Source organism: Drosophila willistoni, unplaced genomic scaffold, assembly GCF_018902025.1.
Source record: "Drosophila willistoni isolate 14030-0811.24 unplaced genomic scaffold, UCI_dwil_1.1 Seg531, whole genome shotgun sequence".
Classification (NCBI taxonomy): domain Eukaryota; kingdom Metazoa; phylum Arthropoda; class Insecta; order Diptera; family Drosophilidae; genus Drosophila; species Drosophila willistoni.
Genome location: NW_025814459.1, coordinates 2595068 through 2610000, shown reverse-complemented (window position 1 = coordinate 2610000; position 14933 = coordinate 2595068). Strand labels below are relative to the sequence as shown.

General features: G+C 35.4%; 1 protein-coding gene across 2 annotated transcripts in view; it reads right to left on the bottom strand.

The window, feature by feature from the left end:
- LOC26530201 (transcriptional regulator ATRX-like) overlaps positions 1 to 14933 on the bottom strand; it is a 518978-nt gene that overhangs the window by 61662 nt on the left and 442383 nt on the right. For both annotated transcript variants that reach the window (XM_047013063.1, XM_047013067.1), the window contains 2 exons: positions 9716 to 9799; positions 498 to 581 (listed from right to left, as the gene is read on the bottom strand). In XM_047013063.1, the coding sequence (XP_046869019.1) occupies positions 9718 to 9799 (82 nt within the window). In that variant the 3' untranslated portion in view covers positions 498 to 581; positions 9716 to 9717. The remainder of the gene's footprint in view (positions 1 to 497; positions 582 to 9715; positions 9800 to 14933) is intronic.

The window sequence follows — 14933 nt, the reverse complement described above, 5'->3', positions numbered from 1 at the left end:
AGATTAAATTAAACTGTAAACGGAATTAAACTGTTCTTAACCTACCTCAACACTAAAAAACTTTATTATAAAAAAGTTTTCAAAACAAGAAATCTGTGGGTTTAGTTACATTATTACATTACAGTGTAGAAAATTCGAACAGACTTATTTATCGGCGGACAGCTTCTTATGATTATATGATATGATAAAATTTGATAAGTGACAAATAAAACCGATGTTTTTTGGTAAAACATCAATACATAGCTAAACATAAACATCAACACAAACATCGGTAAACATCCAGAAACATCGCCAAGACAACACCGATGTTCGGTGCATCGATGTCTTTTTACATCAATAATCGGTGGTCGTTACATTTTAAACTAGTCGTCCTACATTACCAATTTTAATCCCCATCCCTATTTCGAAGCAAAATTATAAGTGTTCACAATATTTACGGACTTTTTAAAACGCTTTACGCTTTAGCTATCTGCAGAATAACAAAGAAGTTTACTTACAGTTAAAATTTAGTACGCTTCGCATTAATGCTTTGTTGAGAACTTTGTGGTTGCCTTTTCCTGATTGAAAGCTGCATTCGTTCACTGTAGAAAAAAGAAATTAAAGAGTCGTCAGAAATAAAAATTTAAATAAATTATACATAAATATACTGTTAACATCGTGTTCATCTGAAATGGCATCACCAAATCAAATGCTGTAAAGAAAAATACAAAACGAAACAAAAATATGAAATAAAATTTAGTGAAGCACACTATTTCAACTATTGCTTAAAACTCTTATCTAACCATTATTGACTACTTGTCTAACAAAATGACATCTAATGTGCATATGCTTTGTCCTTGAATGGTGTACCGGGTTCTTAGCCAATTGCTGTGCGCTGAGGTTATTGCCATACAAAACGGTAGATGTATCTTCTTCTCCGAAACCAATCTCGATAATTAATCGACTAAATACATCGTGCTTCTTTGCACGATTTAGATAAAGCCATGTACTCTGCCTTGGTACTGTTAAGATCAACACTCCGCTGATTCTCTGATTTCCATGACATCAGTCCGTCAGCCAGAAAATATACATATCCTGTATAAGACTTGCGATCAATCTTATCGACTTCCCAATCTGCGTCTACGAAACCAGTGAATTCCGCTTCCAACTGCTAGTAATGAATCCTTAAGCCAACAGTCGAAGCCAGATATCGTAAAAGTTGCTTTATGGCTGCAAGGTATTTATTATGGAGGTCCTTGTTACGTTGAGCCAATTTCGATACTGAGTGGAGTATATCTGGTCTAGTAGTCGACGCAAGCCACATTAGCTCGCCTATTATTGACTGATAAAGAGTTGCATTAGCCCTTTTACACTCCATCTTTCGACAAGTTCGCCATCACGGTGAACCTCCATGAATGAAACCGTTAGCTTGCAAAACAATATCGAGTTTGGAGTTACACTCCCGTCTAGTCTGTTTGAGTCCATATAACGTCTTTTTCAACAGAAGTACCTTGCTTTTGTCCACGGTTGCGTATCCTTCGGCCTGCTTCATGTATATGGTATCTTCCAATGTGCATACATCTATCTGGTGTAGATACAATATTAACTGCGGTACTAGGGCCAAGATGAAACGAACACTCTCCAAACGACATGCAGGTGAGTATGTTTTATTGTAGATCACTCCATATCGCCCCGAACATCTTTTTGCTATCAGTCTCGTCTTATGTAATGACCGGGTTCCACTTTGGTTTAATTAATAGAGAACTAACACGTCAGTGTTGGTTGGTGGTAATATTCAGATTGATTTTTATTCCAATGATATTCTTTTGCTTAACCTATTGTTGCATAGATATTCTTATGCTGCGACTTAGGCGACAGCTACAAAAGAGAGGGAGAGTGTCAGTACATACATACATATTATTTAGGGCGCTTGCGTCAAAGTGCTTGGTCAGCGTTCACACGCTGGCTTGGCTCTAGCTCATGTTACGCCTGTGCATTGCTGCTCATATGAATATATTATGTATGTGCATATATAAATGTACATACATATATGAACATGTTTAGCTGTATATTTATGTGAGTATGTTTATGTGAATATATATTAATGTATACACATAAACATATTCAAGTGCACACTTATGTTTTATTGGGTACATATTTGATTGTTTATATTTCAACAAAGTGTTACAAGTTGAGCTCTTTGTGTTAAATGATTTTTGGTATGGATATACTACACCTCCCCTTTTTAGAAAATAACGTAACGTTATGGAGTTATTTATTAATTACTACTAATGATAATTAATGATTGATTAATAGTAATGTATGTATGTTTGTTAGAAAAATTGTTTTATTTGTGTCCGGCCAGACAAATTTTCTTTCCCAAAAAAATTTCGTTTTTTTTTTTTTTTTTTTTTTTAATATTCGTAATAGAATGAAGTAGTTTTAGTAGTTGAATCCATAAAAAATTTTATATATTTCTTTTGGTTTTTTTTTTTTTTTTTTTTTTTAATTTTTAACCTATCCTTATGTACTGTTTGTATCTTATTTTTATTGTTCCTATTGTTCCTTGTTTTTATGTTGTTGTTTTTAGATATTTCTACCACTTCGAAGGGTCCTATATAGGCTGAGTCAAGTTTATGACCAGCTTCGTTTTTTAAGAAAACCTTATCTCCTATTTCTATTTTAAAATCTTCTGACTTATTGTCATAAAAATGTTTCTGGTTTTCCTTACGTTCCTCTAACATTATTCTAGCTCTACTGTATGCTAGTTCTAATCTAAACTTAACTTCTTTAGTATAATCATCTACGTTATATAATGGTTCTATTCTATTTATGCTATTAAAATGCGTTGGTAAATTATTTTGTTTACCAAATACAAGTTCATATGGACAGTATTTATGTGTTACTGACGGGGTTGTGTTAAAACAGTACTCAAAATATTGTAACCATATGTCCCAATCAGTTTTATCTACTGATATATATGATCGAATGTACACATTGAATGTCCTATGACTTCTTTCAACGGTACCCAAGGTCTGGTGGTGGTGTGCAGTAGACGTAATGTTGTCTATTTTTAGATGTTTGCACAAGTCATTTATTATTGAATTTTTTTATTCTGTTCCCATGTTCGTAATGAACGTCTTCATTGGACCGTACTTTAGAATGAAGGATTCCAAAATAGCTTTCGCGATTGTTGTAGCGCTTTTATTGGGAACTGGTATTGCTACTAGGTTTTTCGTCAACTCACATTAGAGTGACTGCATATTCGTTAACATTTTCGGATTTTGGTAATGGACCAATGGTGTCTACTATTACCCTATCAAAAGCATGTATGGGGGTTTCTGTAGTAACTAATGGTGTTTTTATGTGCTTTGTCGTTTTTGACTTTAGGCATTTTTCACATATATTAATATAGTCTTTTACATGACGTGTCATGTTTTTCCAATAATAATGTCTTTTTACTTTGGCCAAAGTTTTTGTAATGCCTGTATGGCCACCCTGTATCGGATCATCAAGGTATGTAGACAATATTGCTTCTTTATCTTTATCTTTTTCTATAATGGTCACCGGTTGGAGTAGCGCTACTCTTAATGTTTTCAATGTTTTATTGCCCATTTCTTTAAAAGATCCTATTGAAAATGTTTCAAAGATCTTTTCACTCGGTGCCAATTTGAGTCGTTTGATGTCAAGTATACTGGCTTGTTTTTCAAGCCTTTGAAAAAACTGACCTAAGTCTAGATTTCCATTAGTGTATAGATCTTCAATCTCAATTCTTGCTATAACTTTCTTTCCATGTTTGAGGAAACATAAATCGTGTGTTATGCGCAAGGTCACTACTTTTTACATTCATATTCCTCTAGATCAAGTCTCAATCTTGTTAATTTTGAACTCGGATTTATCATAGAAAATAAATACGTTAGGGGTCTGTGGTCTGTTTTGACTCTGAAATGTCTGCCATATATATATGGGCGAAAGTGTGTAATGGCCCAGTGTATCGCAGCTAGTTCTTGCTCAGTAGTACTTTTATTACTTTCACCTTTAGTGAACGAACGGGATGCGTATGCTACTGGCAACTGCTTATCGCCATAAGTTTTAGTTAGTGCTGCTCCACATGCATATTTGCTAGCATCTGTTATTATGCAAAATTCTTTGCTAAAATCTGAATACTGCACCAGTGTGGGTTCAATTAGGGCTTTTTTCAGATATTCAAATCCTTCTTGGCATTCTTCAGACCAAACAAATTCTACGTTTTTTTACACAGTTGTGTTATCGGACGTGCATGTTCTGCGAAGTTTTTAATAAAACGTCTGTAATAGTTACAAAAGGCTACGAATCTTCTAGCACTATCAGCATCTGTTGGTACTGGGTATTTTTCAATGACGTCATATTTGGTGTCATCTGGCAATATTCCCTTGTCGGTACACTTGTGACCTAAAAATGTCACTTCGTGCATGAAGAATGAACATTTCTCTGGATGCAGGTTTAGGTTGTGTTTTCTGCATATGTCAAAAATATCCTTTAGGTTTTTGAGTATTAAGTCATCCATGTAAAGGAATGCTTGTGACGGATTTAATCCAGAGAAAGCAATTGTCATCATTCTTTGAAAAAAATTTGGTGCTATTTTTAGACCATACGGTAGTCTAGTAAACTGATAAGATCCATTGCTAGTGGAAAATGACTTAATGCTTCGCGATTTATCTGTTAGTTCTATTTGGTGAAAATCGGACATTAAATCTAGACATGAAAAATATTTGGCTCTGCCTAGTTGATCAAGAATATCGTCTATTCTTGGTAATGGGAATTTATCGGACAACAATTTTTTGTTTATTTGACGATAGTCTATTACCAATCGCCATCTTTTCTTTTCTGATCCTGGTAAAACTTTTTTCGGTACCAGTAGTAATGGACTATTATACTCGGACACTGATGGTTCAACTATTTTATCTTTAATGAGTTTATCGACTTGTCTAATTATTTCTTCTTTATGCATGTGTGGTATTCTGTAGTTTTTTGTGTATACTGGCTGATTGTCATTCAATCTTAATTCTTGTTTATAAAAGTTGTTTGTAGTAATTGGTTCGTTTTCTAAACCAAATACATCTGTATACTTGGTGCAAAGTTCTTCTAGTACATTTTTGAACATAGGTGGGAACTTTGGTTTTAGTTTTTGTATTACTGATTGACTTCTTGGGTCATCAGTTGTCTGTACAATTTCATAATTCTTTAATGATTCATATTTTATGGTTTTTAAATTTAAAATTTTTACTGTTTTTGTTGTGTTTAAAATTCGGACAAATGTTTTGTTCGGACTGCAGATTGAATTTCCAATAAATATTCCATTTTCGACCTCTTGATTTAAGATGACGATATTTGATTTTTCATTTGGAATATTTATTTGCCGGATTACTTCAGATCTCGCTGGGAGTATTGTGGTATTGCTGTCACAAGTGTGTAATATTGGGATATTTATTGCAAAATTTAAATTATTTGGTCTTAATAATAGTGAATCGTTTGGTTCACTGAAATCTAATTGACAATTGAATGTTTTGAAGAAATCTAGTCCTAAAATTCCATCAAATGGAATTGGAAAACTTTCGCCTATTATATGGAAGTTGTGTGGTATTATGAATTCATTTTGTCTTAGTTCTATAAGGGTTAGACCTTTGGAAGTAATTGAACCTTCACCAATTCCTGATATTTCAATTGTGTTTGAAGTATCTATATGTTCAAAAGGATCTGTTTTTTCTTTTATTATTGATACGTCTGCACCTGTATCTAACAAGAAGGTATATGTGTTGTTTGTATTTTCATTTTTAACTTTGATGAAAATACTTAGGCTAAGATTGAAAGTGTATACATTTACAGTTTCTTCTGAATATCTGCAGGGCTCTATTGGTTTTCCGAATTACTTTGAGTAAGTCGTACATTACCATTTGCGTTGTTAGAGCTACCTCGGTTGGAATTACCTCGGTTCGAGCTGTTACGGTTGGAATTATTTCTTCCTCGGTTGTTGTACCGTGAGTTACCACGATATCCGCCGGTATTATTATTATTCCTATAACCGTTATTTTGGTAATTACCTTTACCTCGGTAGTTATTTTGTCCATTTCTATTGTATTGACGGTAGTGCATGACAGGGTTCGTCTGTCCTGTTTCTGCTGTACTACTGTCTACGAACTTTGTTGTTAGCTCGTTCATGTCACGGAAAATACCTGCTTTTAGTACGTTACGTACTATGCGGTTGTTTATGCAGTTCTTTGTTATTGCCTCTGTAGCGACTGAAAGTATATATTTGGCCGTCTGCTCTTTTCTTGATTATTTTATTATGCATTGCATATAATTTCAATGCTAGATTTAAAGCTACTAATATTAGAATGGCTAACAACAATATCCCTATATACTCTAAATTTTCCCTGTGATCTACTATTTTAACGCTATTAACGACATTAGCCGTTGGGTGGTCTATTTTGGATTCTTGAGAACCCATCTTTCTAGCGAGAAAAAAAATTTTTCTTGGTCGTTTAGACGTGTTTTCGATTATTGAGAAAAATGTTTAAAAAAATCTTTATGGATTCATTTGTTTTTCTTTTATTTATATGTAACTTGAAAAAAACATTTTTTTTTTTTTTAAAAGAAAAATTATCTCAACTGTGTCTTGCACAGTGAGCCAGAGACGTGGAAAGATAGAAGAGTATACATGCGTAGGCTTACAGCTTGAACAATGTTTTGATTAAATCTATGCCTACGCCTGTTTTTAGTAATAGCCTATCAATGGTTGGTTAGTAAGTATACTGTGCAACAAGTGCAAACTCGTACGTGTTTGTTCTTAATATTTATATAAAATTTCAATTAAAATTAGGGGCAAGAGAATTATTTACTCATTGCGTGTCTTCGCTCTTTGGCGAAGTTGAACTGTATTGTTCATGAGGCACTCTGTGTAGTGCTGTCGGTCCTTGTCATCCTGTGTGGAGGAGGTCCTGGAGAAGCTTCCTTTCACGCCTTAGCCTGGCGTATTTTCCTCCTCTAGACTTCTTTTTGGGGGCTTCCTTCTGTTTCTCGTGGCGAGCCCGGTACTCAGCTATCGTGAGTGGACGTGGTCCCTCGTTTGGACACACAGCCGTCAGGAAATCCAAGTCCTCTGGATGTGACGGTTCGGTGCTAGTCATCAGCACTGGCTTTTTTCAATTGTTAATTTATATTTTTGTGTGTATGTGTGTGGGTTTTTTTTTTTTTTTATTCCATCAAGTAGAAATGGAAAGTACCGGCTGCATTTGTGTAGCAGTATATATTTGGTACACTCAGTAAGAAGCACATTTGTATTCTTGTGTCTCCTTTTACTGGGAATCTTTCTTCAGTTTGTTCTGAGTAGATAGTTCTTATTTGCACTAGAGTTAGCGAGCTTTGAGGGGAGTGGCTGTGTTCACTTCTAAACACCTCAATTATGTTTTCTCTTAAACTCGGGTTCCGTCTGGTAACTCTTTGAAAGTAGTTATCCATCGTTACCGTTTTTCATTTTCGTGCTTATATATTTTTTTTCTTCGTTTCTAACCCACACATATACGTACACAAAATTTTCTCCTTGGTCCTCGATGTCCTTTTTCCTTGGTCCTTCGATGTCCTTAGGCCTTGTCTTGGCCTATTGTCACGGTCGCCATGTAATGACCGGGTTCCACTTTGGTTTAATTAATAGAGAACTAACACGTCAGTGCTGGTTGGTGGTAATATTCAGATTGATTTTTATTCCAATGATATTCTTTTGCTTAACCTATTGTTGCATAGATATTCTTATGCTGCGACTTAGGCGACAGCTACAAAAGAGAGGGACTCTCCCTCTCAGTACATACATACATATTATTTAGGGCGCTTGCGTCAAAGGGCTTGGTCAGCGTTCACACGCTGGCTTGGCTCTAGCTCATGTTACGCCTGTGCATTGCTGCTCATATGAATATATTATGTATGTGCATATATAAATGTACATACATATATGAACATGTTTAGCTGTATATTTATGTGAGTATGTTTATGTGAATATATATTAATGTATACACATAAACATATTCAAGTGCACACTTATGTTTTATTGCGTACATATTTGATTGTTTATATTTCAACAAAGTGTTACAAGTTGAGCTCTTTGTGTTAAATGATTTTTGGTATGGATATACTACACCTCCCCTTTTTAGAAAATAACGTAATATTATGGAGTTATTTATTAATTACTACTAATGATAATTAATGATTGATTAATAGTAATGTATGTATGTTTGTTAGAAAAATTGTTTTATTTGTGTCCGGCCAGACAAATTTTCTTTCCCAAAAAAATTTCGTTTTTTTTTTTTTTTTTTTTTTTTAATATTCGTAATAGAATGAAGTAGTTTTAGTAGTTGAATCCATAAAAATTGTTATATATTTCTTTTGGGTTTTTTTTTAATTTTTAACCTATCCTTATGTACTGTTTGTATCTTATTTTTATTGTTCCTAATTTTTATGCTGTTGTTTTTAGATATTTCTACCACTTCGAAGGGTCCTATATAGGCTGAGTCAAGTTTATGACCAGCTTCGTTTTTTAAGAAAACCTTATCTCCTATTTCTATTTTAAAATCTGCTGACTTATTGTCATAAAAATGTTTCTGGTTTTCCTTACGTTCCTCTAACATTATTCTAGCTCTACTGTATGCTAGTTCTAATCTAAACTTAACTTCTTTAGTATAATCATCTACGTTATATAATGGTTCTATTCTATTTATGCTATTAAAATGCGTTGGTAAATTATTTTGTTTACCAAATACAAGTTCATATGGACAGTATTTATGTGTTACTGACGGGGTTGTGTTAAAACAGTACTCAAAATATTGTAACCATATGTCCCAATCAGTTTTATCTACTGATATATATGATCGAATGTACACATTGAATGTCCTATGACTTCTTTCAACGGTACCCAAGGTCTGGTGGTGGTGTGCAGTAGACGTAATGTTGTCTATTTTTAGATGTTTGCACAAGTCATTTATTATTGAATTTTTTTATTCTGTTCCCATGTTCGTAATGAACGTCTTCAATAGACCGTACTTTAGAATGAAGGATTCAAAAATAGCTTTCGCGATTGTTGTAGTGCTTTTATTGGGAACTGGTATTGCTACTAGGTATTTCGTCAAGTCACATATTAGAGTGACTGCATATTCGTTAACATTTTCGGATTTTGGTAATGGACCAATGGTGTCTACTATTACCCTATCAGATTAAATTAAACTGTAAACGGAATTAAACTGTTCTTAACCTACCTCAACACTAAAAAACTTTATTATAAAAAAGTTTTCAAAACAAGAAATCTGTGGGTTTAGTTACATTATTACATTACAGTGTAGAAAATTCGAACAGACTTATTTATCGGCGGACAGCTTCTTATGATTATATGATATGATAAAATTTGATAATTGACAAATAAAACCGATGTTTTTTGGTAAAACATCAATACATAGCTAAACATAAACATCAACACAAACATCGGTAAACATCCAGAAACATCGCCAAGACAACATCGATGTTCGATGCATCGATGTCTTTTTACATCAATAATCGGTGGTCGTTACATTTTAAACTAGTCGTCCTACTATATTACCAATTTTAATCCCCATGCCTATTTCGAAGCAAAATTATAAGTGTTCACAATATTCACGGACTTTTTAAAACGCTTTACGCTTTAGCTATCTGCAGAATAACAAAGAAGTTTACTTACAGTTAAAATTTAGTACGCTTCGCATTAATGCTTTGTTGAGAACTTTGTGGTTGCCTTTTCCTGATTGAAAGCTGCATTCGTTCACTGTAGAAAGAAGAAATTAAAGAGTCGTCAGAAATAAAAATTTAAATAAATTATACATAAATATACTGTTAACATCGTGTTCATCTGAAATGGCATCACCAAATCAAATGCTGTAAAGAAAAATACAAAACGAAACAAAAATATGAAATAAAATTGAGTGAAGCACACTATTTCAACTATTGCTTAAAACTCTTATCTAACCATCATTGACTACTTGTCTAACAAAATAACATCTAATGTGCATATGCTTTGTCCTTGAATGGTGTACCGGGTTCTTAGCCAATTGCTGTGCGCTGAGGTTATTGCCATACAAAACGGTAGATGTATCTTCTTCTCCGAAACCAATCTCGATAATTAATCGACTAAATACATCGTGCTTCTTTGCACGATTTAGATAAAGCCATGTACTCTGCCTTGGTACTGTTAAGATCAACACTCCGCTGATTCTCCGATTTCCATGACATCAGTCCGTCAGCCAGAAAATATACATATCCTGTATAAGACTTGCGATCAATCTTATCGCCTTCCCAATCTGCGTCTACGAAACCAGTGAATTCCGCTTCCAACTGCTAGTAATGAATCCTTAAGCCAACAGTCGAAGCCAGATATCGTAAAAGTTGCTTTATGGCTGCAAGGTATTTATTATGGGGGTCCTTGTTACGTTGAGCCAATTTCGATACTGAGTGGAGTATATCTGGTCTAGTAGTCGACGCAAGCCACATTAGCTCGCCTATTATTGACTGATAAAGAGTTGCATTAGCCCTTTTACACTCCATTTTATCACAGTCTACCTGATACCCTGCTTCTAACGGTGTTGCAGCTGTTCTGCACTGAACATAAGCATAGCGGTCCAGTAGATCCTTGATGTACTGTGAATGACCCAATCAAATTTCGACAAGTTCGCCATCACGGTGAACCTCCATGAATGAAACCGTTAGCTTGCAAAACAATATCGAGTTTGGAGTTACACTCCCGTCTAGTCTGTTTGAGTCCATATAACGTCTTTTTCAACAGAAGTACCTTGCTTTTGTCCACGGTTGCGTATCCTTCGGCCTGCTTCATGTATATGGTATCTTCCAATGTGCATACATCTATCTGGTGTAGATACAATTTTAACTGCGGTACTAGGGCCAAGATGAAACGAACACTCTCCAAACGACATGAAGGTGAGTATGTTTTATTGTAGATCACTTCATATCGCCCCGAACATCTTTTTGCTATCAGTCTCGTCTTATGTAATGACCGGGTTCCACTTTGGTTTAATTAATAGAGAACTAACACGTCGGTGTTGGTTGGTGGTAATATTCAGATTGATTTTTATTCCAATGATATTCTTTTGCTTAACCTATTGTTGCATAGATATTCTTATGCTGCGACTTAGGCGACAGCTACAAAAGAGAGGGAGAGTGTCAGTACATACATACATATTATTTAGGGCGCATATATAAATGTACATACATATATGAACATGTTTAGCTGTATATTTATGTGAGTATGTTTATGTGAATATATATTAATTTATACACATAAACATATTCAAGTGCACACTTATGTTTTATTGCGGACATATTTGATTGTTTATATTTCAACAAAGTGTTACAAGTTGAGCTCTTTGTGTTAAATGATTTTTGGTATGGATATACTACACTTATAACGCTCGACTTCTCCCTTTGCATCACGCTTTACACTGTTAACCCACTTTCAGCCAACAGGCTTATACCCTTCAGGTAAAGTACTAAGCTGCCAAGTGTGATTTGACATCACGGAGCCACACTCCTTTTGCATAGCCTCGCGCCAATGCAAAGCAAACGGACTGTTAAGCGGCTCTTCATAGGTCACTTGTTGAACTGCTTTTTTGGTCTGCCACGCCTTCCAGTTTGAATCAGCTTCGGCCTGCCAGGTCCAACACGTTGTTCAACCATAGGTTCTGCTATTTCTTGTTCAACTGCCATCTCAAAATTTTCGCTACTGCTTCCCTTCTCGCTGAACTCTCTATCAGTTTCGTCTGTACTGCTCAGGTGATCTGCTGGATCAACTGATCCTGAATCCTGATCTTCGATATACGGAAAATAAAATTTGACGATATTACCATTCGAATCGTCATTGCCAAATCAAACGTCGAACAAATGTCGTTTTGGATTTCGAGAATAACCAACCATTCGGTTTTCTTTACCCTTTGGATCAAACTTTCCTTTATGATTACCTTAAATGACTTACTGATGGTTTCATACCATCCCATGCTTCCATTGGAATCATGTTAACCTGGGCTCAAGTTGGTGGCCTCAGCCCAAAGAGATTGATGTAGACCAAACTGGATGAGCCAGCATCTTGACATCTCCACAAGAGTTCTATTAACTCTCTTTGCTACACTGTTCTGCTGCGGCGTGTATGGTACCCTAAGGTGCCTCAATATTCCATTGCCCTTGAGAAACTCGTCAAACGACTTATTGACTTAGTCGCGGCCATTGTCGCTCCGAATGCACTTTAGCTTTTTTCCAGTTTGCCGCTCTGCCATGTTTTTAAACTCGAGAAACTTTCCAAATACTTGTCTTTTCCCTTCAGAAAATATTTGAATATGCGACGTGACCTGTCATCGATAAATGTCAAAAAGTATCTGCTGCCTCAATGACTCTTTGTATCAAACGGACCGCAAACATCTGAATGCACCAGCTTCTGGATTCCTTAGCTCTGTTCTTGGACGAATCAGGAAATGCCTGTACTGTGATCTTACCATGTAGATCTTGCAGGGTTCCAACAATGTAAAGTCAAACTTTCCCCATGCCATGGTCCAGCCAAACTGCCTTTTATGCCACAAATCTTCGCAAGACTGTTCAATGGCATAGCATTTGCTCGGTGCTGTTCCAAAAATATCCAATGCATTCACCCTTTTGGATCACTCGCACACATTCGTCTAAATTCACCGAGGCTTCCATGTTCAACTGCTTTGCTCACCGACAACAAATTACCTCTCATTTGGGGTACATACAATACATTCTTCAATGTAAGTGTACGTTAATCGGTATTCAGCATAACCTCGTGCTTTCCTTCAGCCTGAAGAAAGTTATTATCAGCCAAACCAATTTTCTCCGAATGTTTCTCAAATTTTGAAAACAAGTCGCGTCCAACGAGTTCAACAAACTTAACGATGACTGTTTTGTCTTATTCGCTTACACTGGGACAATTTGCTTTAAAATGACCTTTGCCACCACATCCACAACAATTCCAAACATTTTGCTTTTTCTTCAAATTGTCTCTCTGCATCGATTGCCTTTTCACCCCTGGAAATGCTTTTGCACTCTAGATTGGTTTTTCGCTCTCTCTTTTGCCATCTCATTCTTCTCTTAGCTTTATGCATAACATGTCAAATTCGCGCGTCCCTATGGCGCCAACGAAATTTTCCAATTCGTCTGGAAGACTGGAAGGCAAAATAATCGTTGTGAGCTAGTCCAATATTTTAATTCCAACACCAGCAAGTTTGTTCAAAATTACTTACTATCCTCGAGTTTATCAATCTGATATAACGCTGACATTATACTCGTATTTATATACTTTGTGGAAACCATCTAGAACACAGCGCGAAAACTAATTTCTTCCACAACAACCACATAGGCACATTGCCTGGGCCCATAACCTATTGTTGTGCAGTTTATTCGCGACGAACTTCTTTTTTTCTTTCATCGAGTCATTGCTCTCTTATGTCAACGATTAGAATAGTACCTGTGTCGCCTCCTAGATTCTAAGATTTCACATATATACACATTGGTAAATAAAATCAGTTCATATTTTCAACAAATAAAGATCGGGTTTTTTAGTTTGCTGTAAATGAAATTCCCTGGTCAGTTTATATTGCTATTTTAGTTATACGGGTAAATCTGGTTGAAAAAAACTATTTTACATTGTATTGAAATATTTATTTATTAACGAAATAGAGGAAGAGAGTTGTGGTTTTTAAAGTTCTCCAATTATTCAACCGATACTTCTTTTGTAAGGGAACAACACAAGGTAGCAACGTAAGAAGGCAATATTCGTAATGCTCAGAAAAGATCGGAACCCAATAGAAAACTAATAGACAGCCAGGGAGTCGATACAGACACTGGACAAAGGAAGATGACCTACAGCATAGCACTACACATGCCAGAATGAAAGAAAGAGGGTAAGATTATAGTTTAAATGATTGTAGCGTAGCCGAACTTATAAGCAAAATAAACCAATATTTTATTTTACAAAAAAATCAAACAACTTATACTTATTTCACCAGGGCGCAAATAAAATTTGTTGTCTTTGTAATAGGGTCGTTACTGTGTTTATTTCTTTTTTAACAAAACTGTTTTAAATTAACTCAAACGGTATGAGTTTTTTTTTTGTGGCGGTTCTAACTTCTTTGAGTTTGAGCTGTTGTAATTTTTTACTCTTGCATTTCCCGCTTTAAAATCATATGCTTTTTTTGTTCGATGTTCTGTATCAACTTTTTGGTTGTGTTATTATAACCTTGCAGAGGGTATTATAAAATTGTTTAGATGTTTGTAACGCACAGAATGAGAGGTTTAGACCCCATAATGTCCGTCGGTGCGTATGTGTTAATTTAGCCATCTTAGGTGCTATCGGGATGAACATTTTTTATGCTTTTTTCGGGCTTCTGTTACCTATTTTTTGTAACTATATGAAATAGTGGTAAGATCTGGACGATTTTTATACCCTTGCAAAAGGGGTAAATTAATTTTGTTCAGAAGTGTCCAACGCATAGAAGGAAGCATCTCGAATCATATAAAGTATATATATACTTGTTCAGCACGACGAGACGAGTTCAAATAGGCATGTCCGTCCGTCCATCTGTCCGTCCGTCTGTCCATCCGTCTTAATGAGCGCAAACTACTCCTAGACTGTAACAGCTACAGAGCTGAAATTTTGCATGTAGGCTTGTATATAGTGCACAGGTTGTATATTTCGGATTCAACCACTATATCATGTAGCTCCCATACAAATGGCAAAGTCACGAACAGTGACTTTTCTTAATAACTTCGTTATGAACTATTGTCGTGAAATTTAATATTTGTGAGTTTCTTACACTTTTAAACGACTGTGCCAAATTTGATCAAGAATCATTTGATCAGTGACTTTGACAATAACTTCGTTA